The 11741-nt window shown below is 40.6% G+C and overlaps 1 protein-coding gene across 1 annotated transcript in view; it reads right to left on the bottom strand.

Moving 5' to 3' along the window:
• Positions 1-9658, bottom strand: part of adgrl3.1 (adhesion G protein-coupled receptor L3.1) — a 98467-nt gene extending 88809 nt beyond the window's left edge. The window contains exons 1-2 of the mRNA XM_061084795.1: positions 9592-9658; positions 616-829 (exon numbers count right to left, since the gene is read on the bottom strand). Coding sequence (XP_060940778.1) covers positions 616-829; positions 9592-9646 — 269 coding nt within the window. The 5' untranslated portion in view covers positions 9647-9658. The remainder of the gene's footprint in view (positions 1-615; positions 830-9591) is intronic.
• Between the last annotated feature and the right edge of the window lie 2083 nt (positions 9659-11741).

Consider the following 11741-nt stretch of genomic DNA (forward strand, 5'->3'; position numbering starts at 1 on the left):
GTACATAGCCGCCATTGTTGTCATTGTATCTGGCACACGAACACACAAAGTTGCAGTTGGCATGCGCAAAGAAAGTTGTGACTTAAAACGCTCTGGGTTTGTGTGTGTGTGTGTGTGTGTGTGTGTGTGTGTGTGTGTGCGTGTGTGTGTGTGTGTGTGTGTGTGTGTGTGTGTGTGTGTGTGAGTGTGGACCCAAACACAGAGGGAAAATGTGGTTTTGCAAATTCTCCCCATTAGTGTGGACAGAGCGTCTGATGAATCTCAAGGATGAATAGTCACCGAACAGCTGAAACTGAACATTTACTGTGGTTATAGGGTCTCTGGGACTGAGAGAAATCTGTCCCCTCCTCTCTTCAAATAACTAAAACAATTCAGAGTGTTGCTATTTTGGCCGAAGCTCTTTACGCTGTGAGTCAACCTTGCACATTCTGCAGTAAAGCCTGCCATGGGACACATTCAATTTCCAAAGCAACACACAGCCTTAATTATTTTCACTGTGGTCCAATTTAGTTCCGCAGTCCTCTCCCAAAGTAAGACCTGAGGTAAACTTTCGACACACAAGCGCTGCGGAGTTTCACCCTCACATGCTTTTGTGCTTCGTGCGTACACACTGACCTGAGAGACATGATCTTGTACGCGTCGGGCAGGTAGCACCGCGTGTTCTCCATCTGCGCCGGGTCGGAGTCGCAGATCTTGTCATCGGTGCGGCCGTAGTTGGCGCTCTCGATCATGATGACGTCGGTGCCGGGGCAGCGCAGCTCGATGGGGTAGGACTCACAGGACAGCTCCCTGCGCACCACTGCCATGGGGACGGGGGCGCGGCCATGGACTGGACACACAAACACACACGTTAGCCCGATGACAGTGCGTGATATACTGATCTGTCTCTCCTACCCATTGAAATATGTGATACAACTGATTTGTAAGCTTTTCTTTCAAATGTGGAGGTCTGAATTGTTCAAGCACACGCTGTACAAACTGTATTTGTATTTGTACCCTTGTCATATAGACTAATTATCCACACTGAAGGAAAACAATAGATCACAGGAGTTTTCATAAGCACATGTCCTCCGTTGCAAGTAAACTGCCTTGATAATTGCTGTTTTGTAGTTAGCAGCTCGAGACATGTAGAGGTAGAAAGTAAATTGCCCAGCAGTTTCAACAGGCATTTAGTTCCTTGGAAATTATTCAAAGACTGAAATGCCTAATTATTCTCAGAGGCTGCAAATGGGATGCATACATCCACCCTTACTGTACTGAAAAAGGAAATATGTCATTAATTCCAATGAGTTTGAAGCCACTGATGTGTCCCAGATCTTTTTTGAGCTGTTTTGTTGCTTCGCTCCCTGACTTAATAATGAGTGGAACTGATGAAGCGTCTCGCATGATGAAACATCTGTCGGGCCAAACGGCATCGGCAAGTTGCCTCTGACTTCTCAACTCTGGATATCCAATGGCATGTAACTGGAAGTTTTTAATAATAGGAAACAGCAGAAGCTTCTGAAACAAAATCCTCCAAAAATATAGAAATCCAAAACAACACATGTTGCGAGCTAAAATATGTGCTGCTTTGACAGGAAATGATCTACATCGGCAGTTATGCGAGCAAAATAAGATGTTAGGTCAAACTAATCCAGATGTGACTGGTTTTACAGACAGTGGATACCTTATTACTTTATTTGGATGATTATGGCACTCTGAGTGCAAATAATATGTTGATTAATTGCAGAAACAAATCTCATTTCATATGAATATCAATTAATAAGTGAATGAATTTGAGAAACTGATTTGAGATCATCTATATTTAGATTATATGCAACAATTCCTATCGCTAAGATAAAATCAAACTAAATAATCCCAGTCTCACAATGGGAAAGATAACAGTCCAAATAGAAACATCAGTGTAAAAAATAATTAAACAAACAATATAAACATAAGAGAATATAAACAAACATATCAAATATGATACAAAGGATTTATAATAATAATAATAATACATTTTATTTGGAGGCGCCTTTCAGATCACCCAAGGTCACCTTACATAAAAATAATACAAGATAAAAAGATAAAAGCATAAAAGATAGAAACAACATTAAAACAGAACTTAAAAAGTGCACAGGGTCCAGTTATAGAGAGTATGCCAGTTTGAACAGGTGAGTTTTTAGTTGGGACTTGAATGATGTGATGGAGTCTGATTGTCTTATGTGTGGGGGGAGGGAGTACATTTATTACATTTATATATTGCATATATCATATCACAGTTTAATACGGAGTCAACCCTAAATTAAAATGTTGGTATTATATCTAATACGTTGAGTACTGGTATTGTACTAATAGACCCATTCAACCAAACTGTCATTTCAAACAAACTTGAAACAAATAATGTTACCCAAAGACAAACAAAAACTGCTCCTTTTTGTTTAAATTAGGGCTGTCAGTTTAACGCGTTATTAACGGCGTTAACGCAAACCCATTTTAACGCCGTCAATTTTTTTAACTCGAGTTAAAGCAGAGCTGCAGCTGCATCTTCAGTATCTGTGTTCGCCTCCAGTCTGACCTGCTCTCGCTTTTTGTTGTAATATTTCGCCACCTAAAATATATATTTTAAAGCTATTGTAGCGTCCCACAGGACATGGAACTTCTTCGTGGTTTAGTAACTGGTATTTTCCTCTACACGAACATGTGCACCTCTCGCTGTTACTCCGTCACTCGCAGACATCAACACTACACTTCCTCATTGATCCCCGATCCCCCGATCCTATTGGTCCAAACAGTCACATGTCCCACCCAGACCCCTTCACTGACCGTCAGACATCAGAGCGCTCCTTCAACAGTGTTTTACTGAGCATACGTCAAAACCAAACATAAACATAAACCCAGTCCGTTACACTATTAGGCTGCAGCTATATGTTTTTATTTATTTAAAAATAGGATACTTCTTATTTCATAAATTTTCCACAAATAAGGGGAGGACTCAAATAGCCCTACAAAGTTCTGTGTTTCATTTATTTCAAAGTAGGCCGACACCTGCCTGTGTATTTTGTTTGTTTGTTATTTGTTGCTTGTCTGTTTGAGTAGCTAGCTTAAAGCAAAGAAGTAGTAGGCTTACCTTTTATTGGTAACCTAACTGTTATGGTTCATTGTTTCTGAAATAAGAGGACTGACTGCTATGTTCACAGCAGACTTGAAAAAAAGAAAATATTAAGCCATGGTTTAACTGCACTATAGGCTGAGTCCTTGTTTACCTGAAATGTGCACTTTATAATTTTATTTTGTACTGCCCTGTTTGGCAATGTTGTTTTTCAATAATATAAAACATTTGCATAAAGCAAGCCAATCCACTTTTCCATGTTGATAAGAGCATTAAAACGAAAGTAAAATTATGGAAAAATAATAAATGAAGGAACATTCAGAATAGATACAAATTTGCGATTAATTGCGATTAATCGCGAGTTAACTATGACAAAATGCGATTAATCGCGATTAAATATTTTAATCGTTTGACAGCTCTAGTTTAAATATATGTTTTTAACCACAGCACCTACATATTGTCTAGTGATAGAGACGGTGCTGTGACATGAATGTTTTTTGGGGCCGGATGTTGCCACGGACTCTGGTTGTTGTTGTGGTGGAGCGTGGATGTTGTTATTCTCTTTTGCTCCGAGCAGCTGTCCCTCTGAGCATCGGCTATCATCCCTTGATACTGTGGGTTATCATGAGGTTTTCACATGTGTTGTTCAGCTCTGCCAATATCTCCTGGCTGGAGCGTGACTGCAATGTCGAATTTATTGTGCTTAATTTTACATGGCTTCATATTGTGCAGCTGCCCGTGGAGCACATCTGAGAATTGGAGCCATAATTGATTCCATGTGCATAATATGCGTTGTCCCAACTGAACAAAGAAATAAAACACAGTATATTAAATCTGAGCAAAAACTAGTTCAGTAAATGTCTTTTTCTTTTCTTTTCCTTCTGCTATTGTATTTATTGTTTTGTTTTAGTTTTTTTATTGAAGAATCCTGCCAAAGCCTTTCCAAACTATTTCTGAAAGCAAACACACACACACACACACACGTGCACTATGGAGACACACGGCGAACAGACCCTTCAAACGCAGGCCTGCCACATCCCTGAGAGGTGAGGCGCAGCACCACCTTCCTCGCTCTCCTTGTCGCCGTGACCATAGCAACCCTGTCCTCCCTCCCCCTGGCTCCATCACTGGCTGGAGGAGCGTCATGGTTACACGCATGCCGCAAAGAATCTGAATGAGCTCAATGACACTCTGCCCGGGCTCAACTTAATACTGCCCTTCACTCCATCACACACACAAACAGACACACGGATACACACACGCATACAAATGCTCGCGGTGTTGGCATGTGGAGGAGGAAATATTCACCGGCTACCCAGTCGCTGTCGGTATGGTGGTGGTAGTTAAGGGCACGCTATTGATAATGGCAGACCCTAGCTTAGAGATAAGACTGATATATAAGTGACATTTAATGAAAATGTCTTCCCTAATGAACACACACACACACACACACACACACACACACATACACACACACGCACCACCCCAGGCTGTGATTAGACCTTAAACACATATTCAGATAGAAAGTGCGGCTTGGTAGCGGTTGAGTATTTGAGGGACCTCGTGGGTTTTAGTGTGTGTGTGTGTGTGTGTGTGTGTGTGTGTGTGTGTGTCTGTACCAGGCGAGTGCTCAGGGCAGTGGGTCATTCCTGCGGTAATATGAGTGTTAGTTTACAAACTTTTCAATGGCTGCATCATGTCCGCCTTTGCGAGCGTGAATGTAAATTTTGAAGAGAGGGTTAATTGAAGCGTACTGGGATCAATACACAGTATTGTGAGGCAGCTGTCTAGACTGGCTTTAGATCAGATGTCTTAAGAGTGTTGCCTCACAGGATCCCTGCTGGGTATAAAGACGACATTTATGACACACACACACACACACACACACACACACACACCACACACAAACACGCACGCACACACACACACAGTCCAAATGAGCGTTCTGTTTCCCAATTAAAAGCCACTCTGCCTTCACGAGGGGCAGTAAATGCTCCGGCTCTCGCACACCATCCTGTCTTGTTTGTCACCTTTTAATTTATCTGTTTACATCAGCAGCCTCCTCTATAAAACTGCACTGTGGTTAAGCTGCATGCAAAACCTCCACTAGCATGTTTTCGGTCAAACAGACACACGATACACACACACTTACGCACACAAGCCAATATTAGGCCCGCTTGTCTTTGCACACGTGCAGTAAAGTGTGAGCTAGCAAGTGCATGTTAATGTGTCTGTCATTAGTTGTGTAAGTGGTGACAGGAACTTGGCAACCGCGGACAGTACAGACAGTCTTATTCAGACTCTCTCATTGCCTCGGGGGGGCTGAAACAAAAGGATATCGATTTATACATTTGGGCCAAGAACAAGAGAGTGGCGAAAGAGGTGGATGGACGGAAGGAAGGAGAGGGAGAGGGTGAGAGGATAGAGGGGAGAGATTTAAAAGGTGATCTCTCACTTGAACTGCCAATGTGTTTGGCTGTAGCGCACGGCGTCTGAAATGTGGGTCTTCTGAGAGAAAAATCAAATAAAAAACTAACCCTAACCGCGACCTTAACCTACACTTACCCAGGTCTTACAAACTCGTAGATGGTACCAATCGAATGGACAAACCCACATTAGAGGGGGTAAAGCCTACTCCCACGTCTCTACGACATTCACCAAAACACTTAGACCAGAATATCTCCACAGAGTTTTTCACAGATTAGGATGTTTCCCTTCTGAAGGTCTTAAAAGCTCGAGAATGGTACCATTCGATCAGGCGTACCATTATTAGTGTTGATGAAACCACTTTCCAAGTCTCTACCACCCTCAGAAAAAAAGTTATTCAAGAATATCTCCCCTAGCTATGTGCTATTACTAAAAAAATTGTAAAATTACTCCAGAATACGTATATTTTCACCACTTTCTAATTTTCTGCAAACTTTGGTAACAATTTGAACCCCTCATGAAGACAATACATTTGCCTGAAACATTTTTTTTCTGAAACAATTTCAATAGGGCCTCCCACTGTTCGGTGCTCAGGCCCTAAAAAAAACAATAACACATTTTTTAAAGAGCAAAAGAGAATAAAGCAAATTATATTCTTTGTTTTCCTTCTTGTCGATATATATATATCTCATGAAAAGATCAAAAACAACAGAGAATTAAATCTTCGGAACAAGTATGGCCTCTGTAGCCAGGTCCTGATACACTGCAGCTCTTTATCTCAGTGCTTTCATTGTTATATATAAAAAAAAAAAAAAAAATATATATATATATATATATATATATATATATATATATATATATATATATACGTCAAATATAAATCATTTCACAGCAAACCGAGGCTTGTGGAGGCGCTGGAGCTGGGACTCAGTGTGTGATAGGAAAACCATCTGCACGACCAAGCCTTTTTTTATTGGTTAGAGAACCTCTTCCCTCGGGATGCTTAAAAAAGGTCCCTGACTAAGAAGTGGCCTCAATAAATGAATCTCGCACAGATCGAAGTGTGCAGATGTTTTTCACATATTGCCCAGAGAACTGCTACAATAGGTATTGTACTTTCTTTTGAAATGTATTATTCCGTGGCTGAAAATAGTCTCTATTCTCCTCTTTGAGGTTAAGAAATCGAAATGGCCAACAGTTTATAAGATGCTGTGAATGATTTGATTTTATCTACCTACAACAAATATCGGTCTGTCTGTATGTAGAACGCATTTCTTACAAACCATTCATCTTGTCAATTTCACACTTAGCCTATTTTTAATGGTCTGAGGGAGTGCAGTGTACAATTTAGTTTAATTTGTTGATTAGTTCAATATTAATACAATTTGAATAAACAGGCGACTAGCACTCTGTAGCAGTACAGAGTGGGGGGGGGCAGTGTGCCGTCAGTATACGGACGGAAGTTAAACATGTCTTCTTCCATGTCTTTCAATAGACTACAGCAGTGGGCAGGAACTGGGCCAAACTGGGGTTATCACTTCCTCTTTAGCAAATAGTCTTCAAAGTAAAAACACAACATATTTGTTTTGCAGCAATGCTTTATAAAAACCTGAATTACAGAGCTTTTAATTTGAAGATTCTGTCGATTGCTTACAAGACCTGTGAAGTAGCCAACCTGCAATGTATGGAAAAATAACACCAGTAAGCACCAGTTAACAGTAATGAAGCTAATTCTGTTTAAATCTATATAAAACCTTAACTAGAAAATCTTTATTGCAGATGAACCAGGTAGGAACTTTAACCTGCACAGAACTGTTTGAGGAGGAGCATTAATTAATGACACGGAATAATTCTGAGGAAGCTCCAGAGCATTAACACAGGTCAAGCAAACATGCAGGCAAACATGCACTTGTTTAAATTAAATTATAAATTTATAATCTGGATTTATTCTTGAAGACTAAAGGTAGCCAGAGGTAAAGATAATGGATGGTGTTGTCTTTTCATGGTATTTGTTGACAAGGAAAACAGAGACAATCCGCAGCTTTTTCCTCTAACACGATCAAATGTCCTCATATTTGCCAGAGTTTGTTTGTCCTCTGCACTGATGTGTTCATGGTGTGATTGCATCAGTTCCTCAGATTTCTTACAGCAGCACATTCAACAAGTCCCCTGTACGTCCGGTTTAACAGCCTCCATGCCAGAAACACACACTAAACCCCAGCAAAGATTTTTTTTAAACACACATTCCTGTGATTTTTGTTCAAAGATTCATGCTCCCCTATTCTCTTTTATATGTCTCCACATAACCCTTAAATAATGACAAGACGCGGCTCGGTGGAGAAGATCGAGCGCTTGCTGCTGCGAGTGTCCTCCAGCTAAACTGTCTTTGTTTCAACTAATCCCTGCTAAGTATAAACAGCGCAATTTGCATATGTCGACTTATTCTTTAGACATTGATGCAAATACCTTTGACTGAAACTCATCTCCTGGTGCTGAAGCAAAGCCCCTTGGGGTTTGTGTCTGAGTGGCTGCCTGTGCAGCACTGCCTGTTTTTTTTTGCTGAAGTGTGTTTATGCGTTTAAGGAGGATCTCTGTCCATGTGGGTGTACAGCATTTCAGTAAATCATCCCTCTGTGCATGCACGGCAACAGCAGTCAAGTGAGCAGGTACATGCATGTGTGTGTGTGTGTGTGTTTAGTGTGTGTCTGCATGTGTGCAGCAGTTTCTCCCCACAACACTGTGATTGACAGCAGCTATTAATAGGATTAAGTCCAAGTGGGCCTGAGCTCCCTCCAGGAGCTATAGGGCTACGTCTGCACTGTGTGTGTGTGTGTCTGTGTGTGTTTGTGTGTGCGTGTGTGTGTGTGTGTCTGTGACAGTAAGAGAGAGAGTGGACGAGAGAGAGAGAAATAGTGCATGAAAGTCACAGGCAGATGCATATAAATGAATGAGTAGTAAGTTAAGGGTTTCTTACAAATGCTTGGAGTGTGTGGGTGGTTGTGTTATACAGTTACTGCTTTAATTAGCAGTTGTGATGGGATAAATATCATGCCCTATTCTGAAAAAAAAGGCTTTGAAAGGTTAAAACTCTTGTTCCCGCCTCCAGGATCCTGACTTTTATTTTCAGATCGGTTTCAGAGTTTCTAAGCATCAGAAGTGCAGCTAAACACTGCTAAATATCATAAATCAAATATAACATTTGGGCAAATCTCCTCTCAAAAGTGCGTGTCTTAAACTCCACTCTGAAATAACAGACCGCATTTAGAGTGCAAGTGTATATCTGAAAAGTACCAAGATAAAGATTTGCCCTTTTAAAAGCTGTAGTATCAAAGTCTCTGAAACTTTTTCCAATGTAGCAGCAGTTCTAAAATGTACCTGATGCACTGGGGGAACAGGGACAGATTTGAAAGTCAAAATGTGTTGGAGAAACACTGTAAGAGGACTGCTGCAGTTTCAAAGAAGGAAAACTCAGAGAGTAAATCATGTTTGTTTAAAAAAAAAATTCCAGCCTATTAAAAAAATTATGCAAGGCTTCAGAATCAAGTTGCAATCATGAAAAATTGTCCTCATTAGGATTCAAGCTTTCAAACGCGAGTTTGAAACAACATTTCAAGTCATTTTGGATGTGGAATGATATTTTAACCCATGAGTCGTGGGCAATTTACTGCAATTTATATTCCATCTCTTTTCAGTGCAAACCTACTACAATAGGCCTTTGTCTCAACGTACATTTAGATTTGTCATAGTATGAGTGGAACAGGTGTTAGTAATAATATTCTCTGCTGTTTGAAGTCCCAGTGCAGCAGTGACAGTGAGTGATGCCTTGGAACTGAGGCAGCTCATTGGAATTCCGCCATCACTCATTTATTATTCCCACCTGTGCTTCTCCTACGGTGACACGTGAGAAATTAGGTGAACTCTGTGCAGCTTCACAGCGAGCATGCTACGCTGGCTGTTAATGGTCAGTGAATAAACCTGAAAAGCTACGGCTGGCTGTATTTCCAGCCTCTGTGACACAAAACTCAAAAAAAGAGAAAAACAGGTTTCTGGTTATTAAAAGTATGTAAAGCTGCATATCTTACCGGAGGCGAGCAAAGTGGCGACGCAGAGCAGGCATCTGATCCACATGACGTCTGAGGGTGACCTGGGAGTTGACATGGGAGTTCTTCCTGCTGAGCCCAGACGCTCGTGTGGTGAGCTGTTTCTCTCACAGCTCAGTGTTGCTGACACCATACAGGCCTGCGAAGTAACACACAGGGAGGAGATGCTCAATTGGGTGCCACATCAAAAACAAGTCGAAATGCTTTATGTATGAAGACACACTATCCAGTATTACACACGTCCATAAACAAATTATTCACGTTTTGGATGCAAGTAGAGAGCATTAGAAACCGTGAGCCCTTCAAAATAAAATATTAAAAAAACACAGTTCACAATAAAAGGGAACAAACGGCAGCATTTTCCCCCCCAAAACTGCTTCTGGTATTTGATAAATATTTTCCCTCAGATCAACCTTCAGATGATCACTGATAAACTGCTCCGACAACAAAGTGCTCCCACTCCTGCAAAGTTTATGCAGCGAGGGAAAAGAAAGTCCCCCCCCCCCCCCGACGCTCTATTACTCTGTTTGCTTATGGCGGATTGATGTTTTAACAAACAGCACTTTACTAAGGTCAATGCAGCTTCCCGTAGATATATGTCACAGAGGACCAGACGCTAATCAATAATCATCTTAAACGATGCTGAGAGAAGTAGAGGGAGCGTGGCATGATTAAGAGCCACAACAGTAACTCGTGGATGATACTAGAGCCCGATAACAGCTGGAGCCTGACGCAACATGATTTTTTTTTTTTTCAGAATATGAAGAACGTGTAGAGTAGAGCAAGACCACTATGTCTCTAACCAGATACTACTTTCTAATATGAGACAAAGTGGTATTGGCTTTTACCGATATGCACCAGTTAAAGTGTAAAATATCGATTACATTGTCATAAGTGGTTGATGAAATCGCTGAAACAATCTAAAAAAAGAAAATGTGTGATATGTATATCTGCTAATATATTGGTATCAGATATGATTTGCTTCAAAATGTTTGCATTAGTGTAAGCCCTGAAAAATCCATATATTCAGGCTGTAGTGTTGAATGATGTTGATGAATAGACCCCACATGTAAAAACAATATTTAGTGTACTCTGTATGAATAGACATGGCAATCAATGAAATGTACAGTGAAATAAAGGCAATAATAGTCAGACTGATCCTTTAAAAATATATATATATATATATACAAACTCTTCACAATATCATTTCTGGCCATATCCTCCAGCAAGAATCAAGAGTCGTTCCGACTTCTCTATCAATCACAGCTCTGATACAGTTGGAATAATATAAGCTGATGATATACGGAAAAAATAACTGGAAACTTATGCACAAATAAATATTTCACGAGTCACCAGATCATATGCCAGATAATCCATTTACACAAAATGTAGGACTGAATTCTAAATGCTGCCACCGAAGAAATAAAACACTGAAAACCACATTATAATGCTGCCTAATGTTTGCATAATGATGCGGCTGTCGGTGTCAGGATTCACTTCACTCGGTGTCGCACATCAGCATCAAAGTGTGAAATCTATTGATGTTCTAATCTAATTGTTCATTTCATGGTCTATCTGCGATAAACAATTAATAATCTGAGATTAGTAACAGTAAGTGACAGACTGGTAAACATCATCTCTCTCCCTCTCTTTTTTTCTGAACTGATTAAGCTGACCAACGCTCGCCCACTGGCTCATCCATCAACTATTTCAAATCACTTTCTTCAAATCCTACATTGCCAGATTCATCCTTATTTAATCATGAACAAATTGAAATGTTTACACAGCTCTTGCATGTTGTTCAAGTCTGGAAGGTCATTGCATCATTGAGTTATCATGCAATCATCCTAGTTTGTGTCTAAGAAACATCATTTTTCAAAAAGTAGTAGTTCAAAAGGTAACAGCTGCTTTATTTTGGGCCTAAATGTCCACTGATCTCAAGGGAAACCCAACCACGCCCCAAATAAACAGCCATGTGGAGTCTGTGGATGTGTGTGTGTGTGTGTGTGTGTGTGTGTGTGTGTGTGTGTGTGTGTGTGTGTGTGTGTGTGTGTGTGTGTGTGTGTGTGTGTGTGTGTGTGTGTGTGTGTGTGTGTGTGTGTGTGTGTGTGTGTGTGTGTGTG

This window comes from Limanda limanda, chromosome 2 (genome assembly GCF_963576545.1).
Source record: "Limanda limanda chromosome 2, fLimLim1.1, whole genome shotgun sequence".
NCBI classification, from domain to species: domain Eukaryota; kingdom Metazoa; phylum Chordata; class Actinopteri; order Pleuronectiformes; family Pleuronectidae; genus Limanda; species Limanda limanda.